General features: G+C 29.6%; 1 protein-coding gene across 9 annotated transcripts in view; it reads left to right on the forward strand.

The window, feature by feature from the left end:
- Positions 1-27,510, forward strand: part of LOC145279835 (calmodulin-regulated spectrin-associated protein 2-like) — a 273,839-nt gene that overhangs the window by 228,800 nt on the left and 17,529 nt on the right. For 4 of the 9 annotated variants that reach the window (XM_080131267.1, XM_080131270.1, XM_080131273.1 and 1 more), the window contains 2 exons: positions 17,294-17,365; positions 25,778-25,849. In XM_080131267.1, coding sequence (XP_079987393.1) covers positions 17,294-17,365; positions 25,778-25,849 — 144 coding nt within the window. Of the gene's footprint in view, positions 1-7,666; positions 7,709-17,293; positions 17,366-25,777; positions 25,850-27,510 lie in introns of all 9 variants that reach the window. The other 5 variants (XM_080131269.1, XM_080131272.1, XM_080131275.1 and 2 more) reach the window with 3 other exon arrangements.

Consider the following 27,510-nt stretch of genomic DNA (forward strand, 5'->3'; position numbering starts at 1 on the left):
CGGAAGCAGAGGCTTTTAAAGGATGCAGTGTTTCAACAGCTAATACCCAATGCAAACAGTTTAGTTCTTGCTTTAGTGATTCTGAGAGTGATGAAAAAAAAAAAAGTTTCCAAAATTCATGCAAGTTGTACTATTTTGAATTTGTGGTCATTATTTTTACATATGATTATTATCTATCTCGTTGATAACAACTTGGACCACCTTTCTTCATCCTATGTGTCTAACATGCAAGGACATGCCCACAAAATTAGAAAACAGAACAGCTTCTGTGATTTTCAAGATCAGCTAATTGCTAACCATTGGTGCTTTGATTAATTCAAGCCTAGGAAAATAAGACATTCAGAGTTTGACAGGTATTTGATGGAGTATTTGCTTGGTTGCACATCTTCAGGTGGTTCTCAGATGGTCAATGTTCTAAGTTAAATAATTGTTTTAAACTAATGATGCTAATTCTGTATGATTACAAAGTTGTAGAGTTTATTTTTGTTATGCGAGAAATTGAGAGGAGGAGGAGGAGGCGTGGATCTTGGTGCTAACACTTGATTTCTTTGAATTACAGTTATATGCAAGAATTCTTATAAGGATTATGTCCCTTTTGTCTGGTTTACTAAAGGTTGTCTAGATATTAAAAAAATTATTTCATCAAACCAGGTATCACAACTGTTATGTTTATTTCTTATGAGAACCACATTTTTATTTTTGAGGCCCTAGTATTTTCTAAGTTTTCCACATTTGGCTCTATTTATTTCATAGGCATTCTGGATAGATGCATGGATAATGAGAGCCGTCCTTTCATGTTTATTCTATACGACAATCTCGCGTTTGATGGCCTTTTGGATATTTCTTTGTCGTAGAACACTTATCTTTCCATTTAATGCTGTACATAGAGCTCCATGTTTCCAGATGTGCTGCAGACTAAGTTGCATCTCTTTGCAGATCTTCCAATGGAGGTATCTGCATACTTTATTGTGGTGGGCAAGTTTAATGCCCATCTATCAAAAGGATCTTGTATTAAAATGGCTCTGACTTCAATGACCTAACAACAAAACTTGCACTGGCCATTTTTTTTTTTTTTTCTTATAGCTCCAATTGTTTTCTTGAATCCATTTGTGAGTAGGCTCTGATCTTGTCCATCTATAGTAATTGATATTTGTATATGTATAATTACATAATTATCTTGTGGGAGCTTAAATTTTGTCACGTTCAATAATTTGTATATTACTATTTTATGCTTCATATTTCTGGTGTTTTTTATATATATATATCTCTAATAAGTTACTTGATAATTTTTTAAGGTGCTAGTAATGAATGTCTGTGTCTATTAATCATCGTCTGGTTTTGATATTTGAGGTGTTGTGAGCAACACCAAGCAATATCTCATGCCTGCTTTCCATATAGTCTCACCCAAAGGGTTGATATTTAGGGCTTCTGTTTTTAGAGGGGGAGGGTACCGGTTTGGAAGTTTTCTTTAGTTTTTTGGGGGTGGGATGTTGGGGGTAATTTGGATGAAGCACCCTTGGGATTAGCCGACCTCAGAAAACTTTCATTGAAAAGTTCAGTGTTTATAATTAGATTTGAGAAAAGCAAGAAACATGTTATATGATAAACAAAACAAAATGAATTCTGAAGGTATACATTCACAAGAGATATTTTATATATGTTTAAAATGGAAGTTTATAGCAATAGAAAAAGCATAGAATGTTCGTGGATATTTTAGAATCCTCGTAAAATGAGGCATTCATTAGCTGAGACATTGAAGAAGTCTGAGTCGATTGATTAAGAGAAGTGTTACATGGGTCAGGAAATCGTAATCTGTACTTTTCTGCTCCTTTATATTTCATTGAAAGTTGTTAATACTTGATGTTCATAAAAAGTTTAGTGCAAAAAGTTGAAATATTCCATTGACTAGGTTTGGTTTTGATTATGCAAATGAGAACTGAGGAATTCAAATGGTCAGTGTATGTGTGTAAGTGGAGAGAGGAGGTGTAAAGAGGGGTGTCCAGCGACACCAATCTGTGGACTCTGGTCAACTGGGCTCACTGGTTTATTGAAGAAAAATCTGTCTTTTTAAAGGAATTAGGTGGCTCCCAGAAAGACCCTTTCGAATAAATTCAGAAAGTTCTCTGATTGATTCAAAATATTTGTTTTTATTTACGATATTGTATATGCAGACAATGTACACACAGTTTACGCATTTTGATTTTGGATGCCGATGTATAAACATCGGCCGCTACAGATACCAGTCATGTTGCAAGCAGTTAAATCACTTTGTACGCACTCAGGTCTTTCTTGATCTTGTGTTTGAGATATCTATGTATGTTATTGAGTTGCTGGTGTAGGGGATGGAATGCTGTACATGACTAAACTACTTGAGATGCAGAGTGTATAAGGCGCCCAAAATCCCACCAATACCAAGTTTCTGACAGAGTACATCTGAAAAAAATACTTTTCTTTAGTTTGCTGTTGCATATCTACCTGATGATGATATGGTTATTATACTGAAGCTGTTGAGGTTCAGAAGTGCTTAGGGCCCATGTCTCATTGTCATGCTAGGTGATGAAGCAAACAAAGGCCTAAAAGACCTTGCACTGAGTCCTGAAAGAAATGTACCTACACATAAGAATTAGCAGCAGCTTCCTGAACCTTCCCCAATCAAGCAAGCAGTGATAGCATGTCTGCAACAATCACCAGTATTCAATATATCGTCCAGATAGTAGGAAGCAGTCTCAACATCAAGTGTGTTAAGAGCTACAATTATCAATGAAAAAGCTGGAAAATACATGTTACAAATGTGGACAAAAGATAAATGCAGCAAAATGAAGTAATGATTGTTAGAAAAAGGCATTTATTTTTACTTGTCAACTTTTGTGTGACTGGACTGATTTTAGTAACTTATATATAAAGAAATGCACATTGGTCTTTATTATAGAGAATTAATAGATGTCTTAATTTCATTAGCTTTTACATTTTAAATGTTTTATCTTTAAAATTTTCTTTCAAAGCTTTTTTAATTTTTTTTTTTTTTTTTTTTTTTTTTTTAAGTATCTAAACTTTTATCAAATGTTGGGAGTAAAATTTGACAACTTCAGATACAATATTCACTTTTGAACACCCCTGGTTAATATTATTTTTACATTTCTTTTTCTCCACTTTCCTCAATGCATTTGGCAACTGCTAGTTGTTAGAGTAATCTTTACATTTTTTTTTTCACCCCCTGCATAAAGATACAAAGTTAAACTTCAATACAGAAAAGAAAAAAAAAAAAAGGAAATAATGTCTATAAGATAATTTCTTGCTCATAAAATGTAATGGCTCAAAGTGTGCTCTTCCAAAGCTGCTTTCAGTGGCAGCTTTTTGATTGGTCATAATTGACACTGGTGACTCCTTGAATATTTATGGCAAAAGTTTTGCTTTCTTTTATGTTGCTATCTGCATGATCTTACATGTATGCAGTATTGCTTAAAATCACTTTTTTTTAAATTTTTTTTTTTTTTTTTTTTAAGCTCTGGTAATATCATTGTTCCAAATTTCTCATCTGTTGGAAAATAAGGTTTTTGATGTTGAAAACTCGCACAATAAAAGAATGGTCTCAAATCCATGGTCTACTCTTTCTTTCATGTACAATACATTAATTATTCATTTTGATGTGAACAATTTTTTTTAATTTGCATTTATTTAATATAAGCGAATTTTGGGTTCAGGTTTTTTAATATTTTTGCACACCATCTAAATATTACTATACACTGACCTAAAAAAATATCTTTAAAACAATTGTATTTTTTGTTTTTTAATATTTATAATTAATTTCTTTTGTAGAAAAAATAAAATTCAAAGCTTCATTAAATGATTTTTTTTATTTAATAATTTGTCTTTAACATTTCCACTTAGACTTGTTTAATCAAACAATACTATTTTTTTTTTTTTTTTGCCGTAATAGTTTAATGTCTTTTTAACATTAAGACTGGAGTTAAGTGAAATGAAATGATATTAATTACTACAATGCAGTTTTTTAAAAAGATAAACATGAAAGATTAGACTAGCTGAATTTAAATAGCATTTTAGTTAGTATAAACAAAACTGTGTGTGTAATGTACACTCAAAAAAAGTAAACTGGATTTGAGATTGTTTTTTTTTTTTTGTTTTTTTGTATGTTTTTAGCGTCCCAAATTTGCTTTGTGCAAGACCAACAATTTGATACAATGCTATTACTAGAGCACTCATTTTTTTTTCTCTCGTAGACTCTATCACCTGCAATGATAACTAAAAATATTGAATGTTCCTTACATATTTTTTTTTTTTTTTTTTTTTACTTGTTATGGACTGTTTTCCTCATCTTTGTCGCCATTTTTCACCATTTTGGTTGTGCACTCTGGCTTTCTTCAGGTGTTATTTGCTATCTATAACCTGAAAATTTAAAACCTGAGAATTTAGAAATAAAAACATTTAATCAAAAGTAATTAATGAATTTATTTCACATCTTTGCTTAACCAACAAAACTATTAAATACTTTTTTTAAATCTCCAATGTTGAATAAGTTCTGTATAACTGAGAGTTGGACAAGGTGTATTTCACATCTGCTTGGGATAACATTTTAAGGCTTAGGTCATAGTTCAGTGGAAGTGCATCTCATAAATACTAAGTAATAGTTCATTCAGTCTTTGTTTTCTTTTTTAATAACAGCAATTGTAAAAGTTATTAAGATGGCACAGTCATTTAAGAATGCTTTCAGAGGGGGGGTTTTGGCGAATGTACATAATACTTCCAACACGTTCCCTAAGATTGGATGGCGGCAGCTTTTCCAATCCTGACTGCTAGCTCTTGCATGCAGTTTAGAAAAAAAAAAACAAAAAAAAAACAAAACAGATTTTTTTAATACTTATCTGCTACTACAGGGTCTCTGGCAACTTTTTGTCTATGACACAATATCTTGACACATAGCCTCAATAGTCCTAATTCTAATCTTTGAAATTTTAATGGAATTTTCCATTTTTCTCTTTACCTCATGTGAAAAAAATCCATTTTTAACATTATTTTTACATGCTCTTATCTAAATATTAATCTAGACTGAAGGAACATACAAGCTTAACTGAGATAAAATATCTAGACAGCATGGAATATGAAATGAGAGCAGCATACTCCAGTGTATTAAATTGGCACTCCAGTTCAAATTTGCAGAAGGTTACATATTGTGACAAATGGCGCCTGAAGATGACCAGAACGTTCCATAGTGAAAATTTTGAAAATAGCAACTACGAAGATGAGGAAATCTGTCGGTAAACCAGTCTCTAAGTAATCATAGATTATGGCAAAAATATTGACATATTATTAATGTTCTAAAGAAGAGACAAATGTACCATTTTTTTTTTCTTTTTTTTTTCTTTTTTTTTTTTCTATGAAATGTATGAACATTTCTAAATATTCACCATGTTTGAAATTCAAGGTAAATCTCTATTTTACGCTTCAACCTTTTCCAGCAGCATTTTATTGTTCTAATATTTCAGGATTGTGTATGTGTGTGCTTAGCTCACGGATTGATAATTTTGCTGTAAAATCTTTAGTGCTTATAGAAGCTAAGGAAGATCTCTTTAAAACAATTGTATTTGTTTTTTTTGTTGTTTTTTATTTTTTCATAATTTATTTATTTTGTAGAAAAGTAAAATTCAAAGCTCCATTAAAAAGATTTTATTATTTAATAATTATTTATCTTTAACATTCAAATGTGCACTCCTAATATTTTTACTTGGATTTCTTTAATCAAACAATTTTATTTGTTAGCTTTTTTTTTTTTTTTTTTTTTTAACGCATCTTTTCCACATCAGATGCGAGTTGTACATTGGTCATAGCAACACAAAGTGACTTTTTCCATAAAAGTCCGTTATTAATATTTGTTTCAAAGTGCTGGGTTTTAATAAAGATAGGCTTAAGTATTTTTAGTTTTAAAAAATTAGTTTGAGGATGTATTTTAGTGTTTATTAGATTTTTTCTTGAATTAGAGGGGTGGGGACTGAGGATGATTTGATGAAAAGTCTAAAATTTATGAACATTCATTTATTTTTAGATTTTGACACAAAATAAAAAGATTAGAGTAAATTAAAGATAAACTGTATAATCAAGCTGTAGAATTGTCATGTTCAACATTGTTTGCTGAAATGAATGATGCTGCACAACAATCTCTATCTAATATAGATAGGTAGGTAGGATAAAATTGTTTTTGAGAGCTCTTTTGACCAACACCTCATTAGTAATCTGTCATTGGTGAAAAAAAAATATATATATATATATAACAAGAGAAAAGCTAGGAAAAATGAGTTGGCAATGAAATGGGGATGGGTTCGTTTAAAATAAATTTTAATCAATTGATTAAAACGTAAACAAAATATTAAAATATCTAGAATGCTAGCGTTTAGGGTGGATGGAGTAAATTCAGAGGACTTCTGCCAGTAGAATATTACTGGAGTCAACCAAGGGGAGAATCTATCGGGTATGTGTACAGCGTGATGTATGGAATTAAAAGCTGAATAGTGAGGGTTGAAGACATATGTTGCATGGAGAGAAATGATATTAGAATGATATGATGGATGTGTAATGTGAGTCTTAAAAACTGGTTTATTTCTAATGACACCAGAGGAAGATTAACCCTAGACGATATAGGGAAAAGTGTGAAGAACAGGAGACCTCTGTGGTATGGACACATTGAAAAAAATGGATGAGATTTCTTGAATTAATAGATGTAGAATAATTAAATTATCAAGTCCAGTGTACAGGGGAAAGCTAAGGAAAATATGGAAGAAATTAATAAAAATCGAATTGAAAGAGGGATAAAGACCTGGTCAGAGATGAATCAGTTTGGAAATCAATTTCTAAAAGCTGTCCAACTCTTGCTAACATGTAAAATGAACGTTAAATTGAATATGATGTTTGTTCACATCAAGCCAGCGAACAGCAGCCTTTCAATTGCAAGAACCTATCTAAAGAAAAAAAAAATCTTATTTTGTTTTGAAGTTTAGGCAAAATTTCCAGTTTTATTTTTAGAAAATTTTGTGATCTTTTTAAATACATTTTATTCACACTAATCTTTGCATGAATTGAAACTTTACCATATAAATTGGAAGATATGTCCTGAAATTGATTGAGAAAGTTTTGAAATATATATTTTTTTTGACATTAATTTAATGGTGTATTTTATTTGATATGACAATTTTATTTCCCTTAATAAACAAGTTTGACCATAGTCACAATATTGACATGAAGATATCAACGGATATGCCACAAATGGAAATGTTTTGTATATGCAACCATGGTATTTTATAAAAATTGCTTCATTCATTGCGTTATGAGTCTAATGAAATTTGTAACTTTTTTTTTAAAGGGAGATAATAAAACTCGAAAATATTCGTAAATTATCTCCCTTTATTTTATTTTTATCAGAAGCAATTTTTTTAATGTAATGATATATGTGATAATTAGATTGTCTAACTTTTTCTACAGTAATTTTAAATCTAAGTTTTTATTCTTTATGAATTATAATGAGTGGGGAAATTTGAATTTTATTATTCAAAAAATCAAACAAAAAAACAAACATGTCTGCATACTTTTTCAACTGTATGAGAATGTTTATTGGCTATTCTGCTGCCATAGTTTTGTGACTCTGTCTATCTTCCTGCAGCCCGTATCCCTCAATATTCTCGATCAGGACTGCGGAAAGCAGGTTTGTACTTGCTCAGCTGTTACTGCTGGATCGCCTTCTCATCTCCCCCCTCCCCCCATCATTTTTACTCCCAACTAAACATCATGATTACATATCAAGTTCACCTTCCTTTTAAACACTCAGCTCAGTGCAATAATCTTTTAATTAAACTTAAAAAAAAAATAAAATAGGAGCTAGGGGTTTCTAAATTCTGTCTTTTGATTACATTTTTCCATTTAACAAAAAGTATTTTATTTTCTACCTTAGAATAGTTTTCGAGCAAGAATTTCAAAACACATTTGCCATTGCAAATTTCTGTGAAAAAAATCTATACAGATTCAGTATGATTATTACAGATTAGCTGCTTTTGAACTTTCTTGACTGAAGCGATTTCATTTCAGATATTCTGTTTTGTATTGGTTCCTCTTACTGATGTTAAATCAATTTTGCATCCAATATTAACTATTTCAGAACACTCATTTGTACCAGATATTTTTAACTGATTCATAGCGAATAAATAAATATTAATCTTGACCTCAAAAATGGTACCAGTTCTTAAAAGAATATATTTGATACATGGAGTATCTCCAACTAAATCTGACAAACACTTTTGCAAAACAAAATAGCATTTAGATTAAAAAAAAAAAAAAAATTCCTGAGAAATATATCATTCCCAGTTTTTGATATTTTAAGTATAGTAATGTGCTAATAGGTAATACAAATTCCAAAATAACCAAAGTAAAATTGATCCAGTCAAGAAAGTTGAAAAGTACCGAATAAACAACTAAAGTTGTTTTTTTTTTTTTATTGTATGATTATCCTCAAAGAAATTTGCAATTTATGAAAATGTGTTTGGCATTACTTTTAAAACTCCCTTGCATGCAACATATGCACATATTCTAGTGACTGTTACAAAGTTTCTTTTATACAAATTGTAATTCAGGTTGAAATTTAAGTAAATTTTTATGCATGATTATTTATATCTACATTTATGTGCATATTTTTTTTATTTTAAATAATAAATAGATTATAAAAGAAAAAATCCAATCCCTTGTCATATTGTTCTGTCCACTTGAGCTGAGTGTTTGAGGTTTTATTAATTTTTTTTTTTTTTTTTTTTTTTTGGTAAAGGAACACCTCAACGCTTGCTTTCTTCTTGCTTAACCAGGGCTTTTTTTTTTTATTACTCTATATAAAATATATACATTTTATATAAATTTCTTCAAGTTAATATGAAGGTTTATGCTGTTGCTCAATAAGACGAGAGATTTTAATTTGAAATGTAAACCATAGTTATTCAGAGAAATCTTCTATATTTTCTTCCTAAACACTTTTACAAGCAATTACTTCTGCTCATTTCAAAAAAGCATATTTTCATCATATACAAAATAGCATTTTATAGTCATGGAGGATCTTTTGAGTGTATACAATTTTAGTTGGACTGAAAAAAACTTAAAATGCATCCGACATTCTTTTAATCCATACATATTTGCTTTTCATTCAAAATTTAAAGGGAAATCTTATTAAACTCTTTCATAAATTTTAATGTTTTATTATGTTTATTAAGATGTACTTATCCTCGTGATGTCCCCAACTTTGGCTATTCCTGGGTTCCAGCTGGTCATTTGGAACCTGCTAACAAAAAGATCACTCTGAAGATGTCAAAGGGTCAATCAAATTACCATTCTCCCCTCATTGTCAAAGAGGGCAATTATCCGGCATTGGTCATCAGTTGTACAGCTGAGGAGCAAAGATCACCTTTAAGCATGAAAAATAACAATTCAACAATTTTTTTTTTTTTATTCTTTTATTAAAAAAAATTATTCTGAGTAAAAGTTACACTGTTGCATTTGTGTAGAAAAAATAAAATTTTCTAAATGCACTTTATACTTGAACTGTTTTTTTTTGTTTTTTTTTTACTGATTTGATTCAAGTTCAGAGATATTTTTTTTTTTTTTACCAACCTTAAGTATGAAGTTTGTCTCTTAATGATATGAATTTCGTGGACAAGCAAAATAGAATCTTCAAAGCTTGTTATGCTTTGACTTATATTGATAACCAGATGGTCATGACTCTGCCACTCTTCTAATAGAATTTGATTAACACTTATCAAATTATTACGTTATCTCAAGTTTTGGTAATATTTTCATTTTTCAATCTGCGAGTATTCACATTTCTGATTTAGAATGACTTTTTCACCTTAGTGTCACTTTGATTTGAGTGGAGATCTACTTTTCTTTTCTTTTTCTAATTGTTACTTTGACCGAGAGGAGAGCAGTGACTCTCTCTTCCAGGCCCATTGTAACATGAACAATGCATTTTTCAAAAATGTAATCTATTTTGCTTTTCTCAGTCTGAAATATGGCAATAATCACTGTCTATTCACTATAGATGACCCGTGCTGTGTACGAAGCCAGTTGGTCTGTTTGTCATCAGAATTTCCTTTTCACACGATGAGAAAAATAATTTTCATTCACACCAGATGTTCTAATTGGATTTTTTTTTTTTTTTTTTTTAAGAAAAAAGCGGGTTTAACATTAACCATTCTCAATCTGACAATATTCTCACAAAGATGTTTTTCTCTCTATGTGCATAAAACAGATAAGATTTCCCTTTGAATTTTGAGTGAAAAGCAAATATGTAAAAACTAAATGAATATTGAATGCATTTGAATTTTTCAGTTTGACTGAAATTTTATACACAGAAGCCTCCTAATGAATATAAGTAATATTCTGTATATAAAAGAAATGACTTTTTTTTAATTTAAATTTTCAATAAAAATATTTTGGAAGAAAATTGGAAAATTTCTCTGAATAAGTAAGGGTTTAAATGCTCTTAAATTAAGAGCTCTAGTTGTACACTATTGAGCTACAACATAAAATTTTATTAACTTTTATAAAATATAATTATATAATGTGGTATTTAATATCAATTTCAATGTTGCACTACAAAAACCCTTGGATTACTTCACTGATCACCATAGCTTTTTTTCCATGAGCATGTAGGTTGTTATACAACAGTCCTAAACATTTAGCTTCTTTTTCATAATTATATCCCCCACCTTTTTTCTAGTATATTTCACATTTATAGAAAATGGCATTCAATAAAATGGTAACAACAATTTGCATAATAAAATGGTAACAATTTGCATGTAAATTATCATTGCTTTGATCGAGTTTCCTTGCATTTCTTGTTAAAGACATCTCAAAGATAAATGATTGAGCTCATTTTAATTTTAGTTAATCTTTTTTATAAATAATTCATGCAGATCAAATTGTGTGCATTTTCATCAACACTTTTCATTTTGGTAATAATTGTAGAAACTTGAAAATTTAATTTGTAAAATAGACATTAAAAAATATCAACATTTTCAATTTTTTCTTCTCTTAAATCAGTTCATCAGTTTAACAGTAAAAGGATTTATTTTCAAAATTTATTACATTTGATCATTGGCATTATGTATATATTTAATAATCACCTAATATATTTAAAAAAATATATAGATATTATTTCATACTTAGGAGTTGAACATAAGCTTAATAATGAGTAGGTTACATCAATTAGAGCTTTCATTAGTTAATCAAAACATATTCAATAGAATATTTAATTTTCAAATCTAATTTCAGAAATAAATATTCTACATGAAAGATGTTGAATTTGTGCTAGAATATTTCCAGAACTTTATTTGAAATGTTACTAAATGTTTGGATTATATTGAAAATATATATTGTACATATTCCTGTGGGTTGATTGTCTTTAAATTTTCTCTTTAAAAAGAAATTTCAAAATAAGGAAATTTTTATTGGACTTAAATTTTGGGCAAAAGTTTGTAAGAAACACTTTAGGTAAACTGACAGGCCACAGTGACAATCTTGTTACTTTCTGTTTCTAATCAGAAATTATGGAGATGAGTTTAAAAGAATTAAAAAAAAAAAATTAACTTTTGGTCTCAATTATGGTTTTGGTGAAGATTTATTTGTTGTTGGTTAATTGCTGGAGAATTCAAATTTGATTTTAGAGGGTTTTTTTTTTTTTTTTTTTTTTATATATATATTTTTTTAACTTTTCTTTTCTCTGGGTTAAATATTTGTTTTGGACCTACTATTCAAATAAACAAAAAAAAACTTAATTAAACAATAATCAATGACTGTTTGTTTAAAATTTATTTTAAACTAAAACCAAAAAGTTTTTCTCTTGTTTTAAGTAATTTGTGATTAAAATTTTTTTTGTGATGTAAAAAAAATGAAACTTTCATTACTTTAAAAAAAACAAAAAAAACCTGTATTATATGCTGACTATCTCACAGAATATATAAGAATAAACAGATTAGGTTAATTTAAATATTTCATTATATAAACTGAAAAGTTTCCTTGTAAATTCATTATTTCTGAATTCATCCAGTTTTAACTCTTTGACAATGATGCATTCAAGATGTGACCACATGAAGTAAAATATGGTGATGTCTTGAATTCCTATTTTTACATGTTTCCGAGGCAACAATACAAAATCTGAAAAATAATAATAAAAGTATAAAAACTGAACCTCTATACAATTTTAAAGAAGATTAAATGGTTCTTCTCCAGAATTTCCCCTATATTAAAAATTTTTTATGTGCGCATCCATGATGAAATGAAAATATATTGCAAAATTCATGTAACTTGATCAAGTAGTTTTATTTTTATAAAGAAAATCAAATTTTATTAGTGTCTGAAGAATGACTCTCGCTTAACATTTTGAAAACATTGCCAGAAACAAAGGGAGATAACTTGAAGATAATTCGTACTTACTAGATTTATGTTGTAATATCTGTGAATTCCTATTAATTGTTTAAAAATTATTTTCTTTATAAAAATAAAATTACTTGATCAGTTAACGTGATTTTTGAAATATTTAGTTTCATCACAGATGCATACATCTTACAGATCTTTTTACTTATTTTTTTTTTTTTCATATAGGATGAATCCTGGACAGGAACTAATTTTCTTGTTTGATAATTCTTTGCAAGTTTTTATCACATTTTAACTATAATGAACAATTGCCACATTTTCTGTATTAGTTCTATTTTTAACCTGCTTATAACCCATTTCCAAATGTGCTTTGCTTGACTTGTTAAACTTAACAATTGATTAGGAATTAAAAAATTAATCTAATTGGTATTGTAGATATTCTTCAGTTTAGTAATGTAATGCTTTTGTAAAAATTATTTCATTGATTTTTAAAATGAATTTGTAGAGATCCATCTAGAAATCCCACAGGAAATGGATTTTGCATCATTGAAAATTTATTTCCTGTCGTATTTCTAAATAAATCTTAAACTTAAATGAAATTGAGTTCAGAAATAATTCCTTTTGTATGCATATAACTTTGGTTTGAATTGTAATTCTAACATTATTTCACATTCTTACTCGGCTTTAATAGTTTTTCATATTTGTTTTGGACTAGCATTCTCATTTTGAGTGTTACTTGCGCAACATTTCAGTCGATGTAACATTTGATCTTCATGTGTACCTTGTTGAACTCTAGAATATGCATGGAATTTTGAGGAACCGTTTATTTAACTCATGGGAGTAACACGTTCTTGTTCTATCAGCTATGATTCGGTAGAAGTTTTAAGTAATTCACAATTGAATTTTATCATCGCCCACACTGAAGATTGAACCTTTAACATCCAGAAGATTGTAACTTACAACTGAATTTTACCAAGTACTTTATTCACTATGCTATGGGGTCTTGTTCTGTAGCTGACACTAAAATATAATTGCGAATTAGTTAAGACTTCTACCAAACCATGGTTAATGAAACAAGAGCATGTCGATTAAATAAAGGGTTCCATTCGAAATTCTGTGGAGTTTCCAGAGCTCGACAAAATACACCTTAAGAAGGTTACATAGACTGAAATGGTGCGAATAACATTGAGAACAATAGTTGAAATAATATGCATTATCGATCATCTAAAAAACTTAGAGACTTGATAGTTTTGATTTTTTTTCTATCACAAAGGCAAAATGAATGCCTTTATAAAACATTCACTGACATATCTTGAAAGCGATTAATTAATTTTTATAAAACTTTTTTAAAAGTAATAAAACAATCTCTCAAAGCTGGTGAGTTCCAAGGGTTTTAGGGGGTTTTTTTTGTTTTTTTTTTTGTTTACTCACATTCACCTCAAACAAGACACATTACCACTTGGACGTAAGGATTACTATTTTGAACCATGTTTCGGAGAGATGAGCAAGATGTTGGTTTATGTTACATATTCACAAGTAACCACTTTACTAATGAGTAACTTAAGACAAGTTTTATTAACCAACTGATTGTTATAAATGACTAATTAAATAATTATCTTTGAATTATTCAGATTACTGTTATCTTGAATTTTATTGTTGCAGTGTTTTGGTTGATGTAACCTCTCTGGTTTTTTTGGTGCATCTTGTTGAATTGCAGAATCTATACGAAAATTCAGTTGGAAATTTTGAATATAGATTTCAGAATTAGACGAGATGTACCTAAAAAGGGTTGGGGCTTAGATTTGCCAAAACATTATGAAAATAGCATCTAAGATTAGAACAGTAGTCTGAATAATACAAATTATCAATTGTAATTTCAGAATTTCCTTTTTTTTTTAATATTTTTTATTTATATATATAAAGCCAGTTCCCTTTTCATTGCATTTGTCATGTATATTTCCACTTGCGGTCTATAAACCATTCAAAATGGTCATAATTAAATTTAACTTTTGAAAAATAATTCTAAACGGTATAGTTATGAGAAAAAAGTGATTACAAACACTTTTAATATATTTTGCTCAAGACAGTGCTGGAAAGTTCTCAGTCAGACCAATAAAGGATTAAAGGAAGTGCATAATTCTGATGTTTGTTTGTATTTGTAATGTTTATCTTGTTTTCGATATGAGTGCAATAATATTCAGCTTAGAAATTGTTCTAGATCAAGAGTTTTTCAACAGTTGTCTATGTTCATTTTATAATTCAACAGCTAATGTAATAATGTACATAATAGAAACTTATTTTTATAGAATCACTTCCGTTTCCAAAACTAGTTTCAAACCAGTTTTTCTTAAGTAATTTAGGCAGTTAAGTTAGGATATATAACACCCAAACTACTTTTTCTGCAGCTATTTTCAGTGGCAAAGCCGGGGGTGGAAGAGCTGATTGGGAGTGATTCTATAAAGATTAAAAACAAACTAATTAACTAAATTTAAATACTAACCTTGTTCAGTGCCTTCGCACTGTATGAACATTTTGGATGTCCTTTTTAATATTATAAATGAAATACATGTATTGAGGATTTGTTTTCATGCTACAATTTGTACAATTGTTTGTAAGTATTTGCATTTATTACCTTCTTACAAGGGTTAATAATTTTTAATTACACCATATTTTCTTATACACCGATGTGTTTGTACAGCTGAAAATTGGGAATAAATAACATCTATAAAATTGAATACTTTGTGTGCACACATATGTCTTACATCAATAATTTATACGTTCTATCACTTTTTATTTTTAATATTTACTGTTAGTTGACTACATCAAACTAACAGTACGTCATTGCATTTGTCGTGTATATTTTCACTTGCTCTCTTATAAACCATGCAAAACGGTCATAATTATTTACTTTTTTCTTTTTCCTTTTTCCTTTTTTTTTTTTTTTTTTAATTCTAAATGGTATAGTTATGAGAAGAAAGTGATTACAAAATCTAAGTAAAAATTCCTGAGCAGGCCCAGTTAGTTGTGTACAAATACTACTCTGCAATGTAGCTGTCCTTCTATATGTTTTGCAAATATGTGCCTTTATACTAGGAGCATTCCAAAAGTAATATCTCCTATTATTTTTATTCCACCCAAATGAATCAGGGAATTGCGAATTGCATTGTTATGCTGACTTGACTTATGCATTTATATGAAAGCTTCATCTTTCTGTTGTAGACATTGATGGTGTGAGACTCTAAGAAAGCAACCCCTGTCATGGACATGTGTCAGAAGCAGAGACGCATCATTGAAGTTCTGGCAAAAGTGTATCGAATTTTTTTTCTTTCTTTTTACTACCCCACTAAGAACTTAACCTTCTGAAGAAGGAAGTTTCATGGGCGTATGAAATTCACTGTCGCATGTATAAGAATGTATTGAGAATTGTGATGGCAATGTAGCTGGAGGACAAAAGGTTACTTATTTTAATCCTACCATTTCCGTCTTCATAGATCTTTAACTCTGAGTTTAAAAAAAATAGGTCTTTTGGAACAACCCTCATACATTAAAATATGAATGTTATATCTAACAAGAATATTTAATATGCTATTAAAAAGAAAAATAAATTAACGCAATGTTTAGCTATTGTGCTTCTTTTAATTTTAGTTTCAAAACTATTTTTTGACTCTTCAGGAAAAAGTATGGAAAGAAATAACTAGTATATACATAATATGTCAATTATTTTGTTTTTGTTTTAATATTACTATTATATTCTTACATATTAATAAACTATGACAATAAAAATGAATCCATGTCTTTTATTTGAAAAGAAGGGAAAACTTTGACTACATATGATTTGTTGAGTCACTATCACTACCATTCATTTTATTTTGATTCCATTAAAAAAATTCATGAACTGTGATATCTGCTCAAATTCTTGCATAACTAAAACAAGTCTCTTTATTTTTATGTTAAGTATCCTTCTGGATATAGAAGTAAATAATTCTATTTTGCTATTTTACATGTTTATGGGGTGTGCAGTCACACTAAGTAAATTAGCTGAAATGTGTTAGTCTTTGTAAATGCTTAAACATGAAAAACCCATTGGAGTGGTTGAATCAATAGGGAGAAAGGGAAAAGAGAAATGCATAATACTTAAGTAAGAAATGGATGTCAGTTAATTACAATTTACAGCTAATTAAAATTATTTTTTATTTTTTTTTTCAAACATAACTTTTAAATCTCAGAACTTAATAGTTTAGCATGTATTTTGTGTGATTAAAGGTAAAGGCCTGAGGAAAACGTTGATTAAATTACCTTTTTTTTTTTAAATTTATTTATTTTTTTTTTTTAAGAGGCTGAGTAATGGGAATGTATATTTTAATCAATGTATTTAATTGACAATTCTAGGAGGATGGATATTCTTTTCTAGAAATGGTAGAATGGATTTCAAAATTTCTTCAAACATTTGTGTGTGATGAGCTGCCCACCCCATTATCCCATTTTTTTAGTTTTGTACCGAGTTTCTTTTATAAACCAAATAACATGTTATGTAAAGAAAGGGCGGTACAATTCCGTTGCAATGAACAATGATTTTACTTATTTTAAATTATATAAAAATTTAAATTATATTATTTGATAAATGATTTCTCAAGAATTTAATTTTCAGATTGAAAAAAAAACCCCAAAAAAACTTGAATATATATATATATATATTCAAGAAGTTTTATATATATATATATATATATATATATATATATATATATAATTTCAAATGTTGGATGGTCATAGATGGGTGTATTTTGATATTTTTGTTGTTGGAGTTTGAAAATATGAATTTTTAATTTTTTTCTAATCATTACTTAATTTCTTTTTCTTTTTTCATTTACAATCTTTCTAGTGTCAATGAATCTACTTGCCAACCAAAGTAACTCTAGTCGCTCTGGGTTTGGCCGGCGCCCACCATCTCCAGGTAAAAAAAAAAAATTAACATTGAAAAGATAAGATAAGATTTTCTTTTGTCATAGAATTATTTCTAGTGAATTTCTATTTACAAAGTTGATGATCTTTGCTTAGATTGGACCCCCCCCCCTAAAAAAATCAGAAAAGTTAAAAATATTAATATATGCATTTAATGAGATAAAAACAGTTGTTGATGTGGATAAAATGGTATTTTTATTATGAATATATATATAAATAAGAAACTAAAATAAAAATGAAGAGAATAATTTAAAACAAAATGGTGATGAATTTTTCTTTTCAATTAATTTTACTTTTCAAAAAAGAAAACTTACGTTTGTTTAAAATATGTCATTCTGCTTTTTAAAATTTACTTTGAATAAGAAATTTTAAAAAGCAGAATTACATTTTATTTTAAACTCAACTTATAATTTTTATCTTGATAGTGAGGGGAAAATTAAGTTTTCAATTTAATGAAAACTATATATAGTATTTTTCAAAGAATCAAACAATAAATATATATATAATTTAAAAAAAAAATCATATATATATATATATATAAAACAAAAGCCACATTATTTTCTCCATCACCATGAGTGTTTTTTGATATACGCAGATGTGCATTTTTGTTTTTTAGCTTGGTCCAATTTCAGCAAGGATCATCTTAAAATCATATAATTTATAAAAATTTCAAACACGTTTTTAACATTCAAATCTTTCTGTATATGAGTCAGGTTGAAGCCCCTCATTCGATATTTAATGTCAAAAATCGTTTTTCTTGAATTGAAAGTGGGTAAATCTGTTTTATTTACTTCCTCTTCGGCTGTTCGTGCTTGTCTAGAAACCAAAAATTGCTGCTTCTTTTTGATGTTACTATCATTATTTGCCATGGCAACTTTATTATTATCCTGCCAACTTATTTAAAATTATTTAATTTCAATTATTTTCTGAACACTCAGCTCCCTATTGTCATCTTTTAGTTATTGTATCTTTGTGCAGCTTCTTCCACAGATGAGCACATCAACCTAAATATCCTTTTGTTGTTGTTAAAATGGAAGAGATGGGGATCACAGAACTCTGCATTTCCTTGTTCAAAGATTTTTAGTTGTTATTGTATTTTTTATGGGCTTGCAAAATAAAAAAGCTTATGTTGCATGTCAAATTATGTTAAAAAGTTAAAATTGTAAAACTGTATTGAAATAAAATGCATGTGGAGACGAGTGCTTGATACAGACACCCTTGTGCCAGACTGGCTTCAGTGTAGAACGACTAATAAGACTGTATGAGATTGACCTTTTCAACAAAGAATCAACATAGTTTACAAGCGAGGACTAGGAGATTCAAAAGATCAAAGGACATGAAAGACAAGAACAAAAATTGAAGTACTCTTTCTTCTACTTAAACTTTCAATACCAATGTTCTGTGATTTTTTGCCTTAACTTTAAATGGAATCCATGAAGATAACAAATTTAAGGATAAAAGGAAAAAAAATTAATTTAAAAAATCAGTAAAATTGCCAACCAGCACCATTTGCTCATTCACCAAAAAATAAAAATAGATTCTACTAAACGATTTACATATAAACAACCTGAAAAAAAATGTAGTAAAAAGAAATTTAAAAAAAACTTTGTAGTGAAAGACCACTTTCACATATGAATTTAAAGTAAGGATTACCCACTTTCAGACCCCCAGGTTGTAATAATCAGTCTTTTCCATCTGTCATCAATTGAAATGCATGGCTCTCATCTTGGGGAGGTTCCATTTTTTGACAAGCTTCTGGGCTTGACCTTTACTCTTGATCTAAAAATTGAATATGTACATCAAATCTGTTGCCAAGGTCGCTGGAAAAATGATGGGATCCTTCTATCGATCCAGTAGATATCTACCTGCTGATGCAATTCTCTACCTAATATAAGAGCCAGGCATGTCCAAGGATGGAGTATTGCTGTCACATCTAGGCAGGAGCGGCTAGGAAGACCTTATCTTGCCTGGACAGAGCTCAGAATAGACTTCATAGCCTAGTGAGAGATTCCCCTCTCTCTTCCCTGCAACCTCTTCCTCACAGAAGAGATGTTGCGAACCTGTCTCTGTTTTTATCGTTATTTTCATGGCAAGTGCTTGTCTGAACTCCAATCTATGCCCCCCCCCCTCTCACCAAACATTCACGAGAAACACTCGTTTGGCTGTAAACACTAATTTCTCACACTCTTTATCTGTGCCTAAACCTAAATGTAGATTCCATGAACAAAACTTTTTTCTTAGAACTGCACACCTGTGGAATTGTCTTCGTTTACCTGCTTTCCAGCTGACTACAATATGACCGTCTTCAAGTCCAATGTAAACAAGTTCTTGATGAGCCGTTCCCTTTAAGTAATCCAATTTACCAAATTTACACTTCTAACTATTACTATAATATTGTCCTTTTGACCACTGTACACTCTTCACCCCATCCTCGAGTGACCTCTGGGCCTTGATAAGTGGGGATTTCTTTGTTAAAAAAAAAGTCTATCTGTTTGTTTCACTTTTCTCAAACTATTGGGCTGATCTAGTTGAAATTTTATATGGACCTTTATAAGGTGTATTGAACTAAGTATTATGGTATCTGTTTGGTGCACAGTTAGGGATTAATAGGATTAGTATTTAATGCAAAAAGTCAACAGTTTATAACATTTGCTCGTTTTTAATGACCTAAAATGTCTAATATAAACCCTGTATATTGCTTTATTGCAGGTCAATATTTTTTTCATTTTGAAATTGCTATGAAACACAAGTGAAATTTGGTACACTGGAAGAACATAATAAGGTGCCTTATTTCCATGATTTTTCTGGAATTTGAACGAATATATATATATATTTTTTTTTTTTTAAATTATGCTAATTTTTCAATTTTCTGGTAATTTTAAGTGTGTATCACTTTATTGCAAATGTATATTTTCAATACTAAAACAATATTCTAACTTCATATTTCTATTTATATGAAATAAAGAATATATCCAGTAACAATATTAACCAAAAACAAGAACGAATTTTACATTATTTTGTTTAAGGAAATATTTATCAACATAACCCCCATGCTTCAAAATCACTTTGAATAGCCTCTTATCAACTGATGATGTCAATCGGCGGATTTGAGATAATGTGATGCTATAGGAAACTTTCAAAATCTTCCTCCAGAGTTCATCCTTCACCAAAAATTGAACACCTCCTTCATAAACTTTCATCTTTATTATGGACCAGAGCTGCTCAATTGGGTTTATATCTGGAGAACAAGGTAACCGTGTCATGAAATTTTCTCCATTAATGCCTAATGACTTATGGTAAGATGCTGTAGCCTTGGCTGAGTGGGATGATGCATTGTCATGCATAAAAATCAATTTGATGACGCGCCAATGGAAGGTCATCAAGCCATGGTGACAAATACTCATTTAAAAGTAAAATATAAGACTGGCTTATCAGTTTGACACTTTCTGTCACTTGAAATTGTCCAATTAGTTCATCGGAGATTATTCCAGCCCAAAACCACCACCTCCCTGTTGACGATGGAATCTATGAGAGGTAGGGAATCCAAGAGGACACCAAACTCTAGCCCACCCATCTGGTCCATCAATGAAAAGAACATTTTCAAAGCTGGTTTTCATGTATTTTTGAGCCCAAGCTAAACACTTTTCCTTAGGAGTTTGGTTTAAATCGGGTCTTGCTATGGGTTTAATGCTTCTTGCAATTTCGTTTAAGACATTGCAGCGTATCTTTTTGGGCAAGGAAGATATTCTAGCCTTGTCAAATATAGCAGCAATGTTGCTGCCCAGCTGCTTGATAAGTTGACAGTGAATTTTTCTAACATCATGAGCAGAAACTGATTTGTTTTTGTCCTTCCTTGGTTTGATGTTTGGATTTTCAACAAATGAAGACAATGTTGTTCGATTTCTTCCAAGCTCCTTGGGCTAAATCTATGAGATAAACTTCTGCAAGGCTTGCAATAATATGTTCCTTTTCACTAGCTGTCAATCGACCCTTTCTAATCATTTTGGGAGACCTGCAATAAAGTGACACACTTAAAATTACCAGAAAATTGAAAAATTAGCATAATTTTCAAAATATTTGTTCAAATTCCACAAAAATCAGGTAAATAAGGCACCTTGTTATACTCTTCCAGTGTATCAAATTTCACTAATCTGCGTTTCATAGCAATTTCAAAAGAAAATATTGACCTGCAATAAAGCAATACACAGGGTTTATATGTAATTGCCTAAAACAGTATAATTGTATTTTTATTTTTAGGAGAATTAGTAAAGAGTGCAGGGTTACAATAATAACATTAAAAAAAATGTCTCCAGTTTATTTTAATACTGACTTTGGAGTGATTCTTTCACCCAATACAGAAAGAGGTGATCCATGCATTAAACCCCCCCCCCAAAAGACGAAACCAATTTGAATTTGCATTATCTATTTGTTAATCCAAATTAAATTTTTACTCCCCAAAAATGTTTTAAGTGCAACATTTCTGTTTCTATCTTTACATTCTTTTTTAATTGTTTTTTTTTCTTTTTTTTTTTTTTTAAATTATAAAATTTGGCATTTTGTTGCGTAATAAAAATTAATAAACATAAGGGCATACGATTACCTTTGAAATAATTTTTGTATTTCATTAATGTGATGTATCATAACTTATACAAGCTTCTTAAATCAGAATAATATTGACTATAGAGTTATCCTAGTTTGTGAATACATATCTGGTTCTTTTCTATATGACCTAATTAAAAACAAAAACACAGCAGGTACATGATTGGTATAATGGATATTTTTGCAGACTATGAAATTATCTTTACAGAGTTTAGATCCTATTATATCTATTATGTTCAATTATGCAATAAAACAATAGAGGAAAGATATGAGCCCACAATTTTCCCCTATTTATAGATAAGGTTAGCAACTTGTGTTCAAATAATTGCATAAAATGTACCCTTTATTAGTATTGCTTCAGTATTAAATAACTTAGAATGTTTTAAAGGACTATAAAACAAATTAAACTAATGTGTGTGGGGCCAAGTGTTCACTTAAGTCAGAAATTACACAAGGCACACCACTAAGTTAATTTTTGACAGAATATGGATGCATTTTTTGGAATTCATTTTTGTGGGTCAAAGGAAACAAAGTAAGGGGAGAGGATATTTATTGCGGGTTTAATTATTTAATATTCTAATAAATCTAATCGCTTTATTTCTTGGCAATTTATTATTTACTATTAATGCAATATTTTCCATTTTCTAAAAGTAGTTAAGATCTTTGTTTCGAAATGAGACTAATTCCGCAATATTGTTATGTTTTGAAAAAAAAAATTGTGACTTCGAGAGTAAATCTTTTTTTTTTTTTTTAATTGGTAACCACATGATTTATTTATTTTAAACAGGCTTCTTGCAAAGAGTGATAAAATGTTTGTCATTTATTTTATCATCAAATTATTTAATTACTTTTTAGCCTATCTTAATTTTTACTTATCAGTTCCTGTTAAAATCAAGGTTTCGTTGACACACCTGATGGCGAGAGGTAGGTGGTGATGGAAGTAGGTGAGGGAGGGGGGATTGATTCTTATATATTACTGTTACATATGTACATGCATTATATGCACACCCAAACCCACATACACCTAAATATATGAAATTATTAAAATAGAACTGTTAGATATGTGCACTATATACATATGTGCAATATATGCAGAGACACAAGTATATGCACATATGCACTCGTACACACACACACACACACACACACACACACACATATATGCATGGCTTTGCCAGCTCACTATCACTTCACGAAATTGTTTAAAATATTTGAAACAAAACTTTTAAATCATAAGCATTTCATTGTTCTAAATGCGAAGCAAGCATTTTTTGCATTTGTTCGTATAGAGACTGTAACATTTTGATAATTTTTATACAAATTTATCTTTTAAATGTGACTGTAAGGAAAAGATTATCGGGGGTGCTAAGAATGTACTGAAGAGGAACACAAAAGTGATGCATAAACAACTGTCCTACCCTCATGACCACAAAGAACCCACAATTATTGCAAGTTTTGAGTTCTATTGATTTGCTAATCACTTATCTACAAAATAAAACCATATTTTCTAATCAGTTATTTGTTATATTAAAATCCAAGCAATCGTTGAATTTCAAAAATAAAATATCAAAGTTAATTAATAAAGTATCTTTTGCACAGCAATATGCAAATTAAGTTTACTACTGTGTTCACATATACATGAGCATATATAAAAACAGGATGCTGATATTGTGTAAAGTTTGATTAACTTGAAAGAAGGTGGTTTGACATCACATACATAAGTCATAAATAAAATACATAGTGTGCTCCTATTGTGTAAACTTGAAATTATTTTTTTTTTTAGCCTCACTGTTAATGCAGTAAATAAGCCCAACTTCTGCATTTAATTATACATACGCACACAGCAATTATATTTTTCAGGAAATGTATGTGTGCAAGTTTCACTACCCTCTTTTTTTCCTTTCATAAAAAATAGTTTCATAATTTCAAGACAAATTTACCTAGTGGTTATAATTAAGTTAGAAATGCTTATAGTTTTTTTTTTCTCTCAAAAAGAAACTTGCAAAGCTTTGGGATAAAGGTCACATCATTTTCTTGGTAATTTAAAAAAGGAAATCTATTTCTTTTCGTGCTCTTAGTGATGCCACTATTATACCCCCATTATAGAATGGATACTTTATAGTTGAAACTTTCTGCGCAAAAGATTGCAAAAATATTAATACATGAAAATAAATACTTCACTCCTCACCCCCATCCCCTACACTCGATAACCCCTCATTACCTTTGGAGTTACTAGTAGGTTGAGAGAATAAGTTTGTGTACAAGTGTGAGATAACGGAGATGGATGAGGACTCTGATGTGGAAAAGGTATATTTGAATGGTGAAGCTATTGAGTTGTTACATTGATTATACTGTTGTAGTACTGTTGGAGCAGATGCTAGTGTGATTGTAAGAATTAGGAGTGGATGAAGTAAGTTTGCAGATATTACTGACCAGTAGAGCATGATCACTGTCAACCAAAAGGATTTATCAGACATGTATATGCAGAATGATGTATAGAAATGAAACTTGGCCCATGAAGGTTGAGCACATGTGCCACATGGCGAGAAATGAGAATAATATGATGTTTGGTATGAGTCTTAAAGACAGACTTAGATCTGATAACCTCAAAGGAAGATAAAATTTGCATAATATAGTGAGATCTATGCAGTACAGATTTCCATGATATAAGCATGTTAAAGGAATGGATATGGATGACAGTTCTGGAATTGTAGAACAGTTGAGGTAACAGGGTCAGCTCACAGAAAAACTAAGGAAACTGGGAGGAAGTAATAAGGATAGATTTGATTAAGAAGGATAAAATCCTGGTTAGAGATAGTTTAAAAGTGCATTTTTAAAGGCTGTCGAACACATACCAACATGTAAAATGAACATTAAACTGGGTGATTCGTAGTCGCTGACAATATCCATTATACCAATAAATTACAGTGAATATAAGAATAGTAACTTTAAATGACAAGTCTTGCATATTGTTATAAATAAATATACAAAAACAATCATTCTCATATGGTTCTTCAACTTTCAACTGACAATCACTCTATCTCATTAATGCTAATCTTTCAGTGGCTCTTGGTCTTGATAACTGATGAGCTAATAGTAAAAAGAAATAACATTTTTAAAAAATAAATTTACAATTGTTGGAAACATTACTGCGTGACTGCTTCCCTGCTGATTACAACTTGGGTCATCTTCTAATCCAATGTTGGCAATTTCTTATACTAAACTGAGTGTAACAACTGAATTTTACCAAGTACTTCATCTAATACATCATTGGTTATTTAGAACTCTTACCCAATCATGGCTGATGGAACAAGAACATGCTACCCCCCATGGATTAGATGAAAGGGTTCTGTTTGAAATTCCGTACAGATTACCAAGTTCAACAGAAATATTTCATGAATTCGGCAAGATACATTTAAAGAAGGTTAGAGGTTATATTGACTAATACATTGTAAAAATAGCACAAGATGAGAACAGCAGTCCAAATAATATGAATTATTAATCCTCATCTCAAAAAATCAGAAACTGAATATCCATTATACCAATCTATTACAGCAAATCTAACATTAGTAACATTAAATGCCAAAAAAATAGTCTTGCATATTATCGTCATAAATTAATGTGAAAAAACGGCACTCAGAGTAGTTTGTTTTGCTCAGCAATCTTTCCCCCCTTTCAAAAGCAAAAATAAAGAGAATCTTGATTCTACAAAACATAAAACCATCAAGACAAACACTGATTCCCTCTGAATAGAACTTAGTAACAAAGGAAAAGACCATCTTTATTGTTCTTCCTCTTCCTGTAGTGATGATGAACCTTTTCACGCATCAAAATTTTACTGGTCGCACTGGATTTGGCAGACGGCCTCCGTCACCAGGTAAATATTTCTTGCTCATTAGCTGCATGTAGCAGTTATTATCAACCGGGACTTGGTCGCATGGTATTAAAATCTCGACTTTCTCTCTTCCGCCATTTCTTATGGATAATTTTAATTGCATCAATAAATCCATAAATCTATAATTTCATATTTATAGTAACTAGTTTTAACATCTACCCTATAGTAAAATCAGAATAATTTTTCTTATATACCTTGCTTGTTAAATTATAGACAAATTTTTACCACTAAACCTGCCTAAAAAATGCAAACATAATTTGGCTGATTTTTCAAATAATGTAAAAATCATATAAGCTTTATTTTAAATCTTTGAAGACCTCATTTTTATTTTTCTGCTCTTTATTAGAAAATTTGGCAGATGTACTTGCGTGATGAATTGCCAAAAAAAAATTTACTGCTTATCCATAAAAATACACAGGTGAAAATCAGTTTCAAATAAATTAATAGGAAAACTATTTTTTTTTTTTTGTTTTTTTTCCAGGTGAAAATTGGTATCTGCACCAAAAATTAGGTAAAATTATTGCGTCAAATTTTAGTTAAAAAATATAAATCAGTTTTATCATATTTTTCGATTTGCTATTGATTATGATTTTGTGAAATGATTCACTTATCTCTCCTGTTTGCACTCTTATGGAAAATCAGAAAAACTACAATAACTTATGTTTAATCAAAATTCTATTTGACAATTTTCTCAATTTTTGGTGCAGATACTTATTTTTGCGCGATTTGTAAGTATATCAAAGTTTTCCTGTTGTTTAAAAGTGCGGTTTTTACTTGTACATTTTTATGGATGAGCACTGATTTTATTGAATTCTTTGCATTGAGCAACAAATTTTATTTAACAGAAAGAGGAGTACTTGTTAAATTTTTAAGTTTTCTATGCAGGTTTGTCAAAAGGGCATTTAACTGGTCTTTAGGCCCAAAATTTATGTGCATAAGTGATTTTTCGTAATGTGTGGAGGGGGGCATTTTACATTAAAATTACATATATTCTTGATGAACCGTCCCTTTTAAGTAATCCAAATTTCCATTACTAACAATTACTACAATATTATCTCATAATAATAACCCTTATCCTCGAGTGGCCTCTGGGCCTTGATAAGTGGTGACTCTTTCCCAATGTAAAAATAAAAAAAATACATAGCAAACTGAACCCTCCTATTCCAACAAATTGAACATTTTTTTTATTGTCTTTTTTTTTTTTTTTAATTATATGCAGTCAATACAATAATGTAAATATTAAAGACAAACAAATTTTTAGAGTAATGAAGTTTTTGAGGAAGCATCAACTCCATGGGATCATTTCATAACAAATTAAACACTTGCCAAACTAAACAAATAAATTATAATCTGAAAATTATTATACTTTTTATTTAGTAATTTGAAAAATATATTTATTTCATCAAATTTATGTGGATGGATGGGAGGGTTATGTCTGCCAAAAATCTCCTTTGCTTATCAAATGTCATAAATCAGATTTTTACAAATTTTATTTATTTATTTTTATTTGCAATGCTTAAAAAAATGCAGCTTTGGTAGATCTGAATGATTTTTCAAACAATTAGAAATAAAAAATATTTCTGAATCAAATCATTTTTTATGATTCAATTTATCTTAATATAATGCATGATTTCCTTTTTTGT

This window comes from Euprymna scolopes, chromosome 7 (genome assembly GCF_053919585.1).
Source record: "Euprymna scolopes isolate OS-2025 chromosome 7, ASM5391958v1, whole genome shotgun sequence".
In the NCBI taxonomy this organism is placed as follows: Eukaryota; Metazoa; Mollusca; class Cephalopoda; order Sepiida; family Sepiolidae; genus Euprymna; species Euprymna scolopes.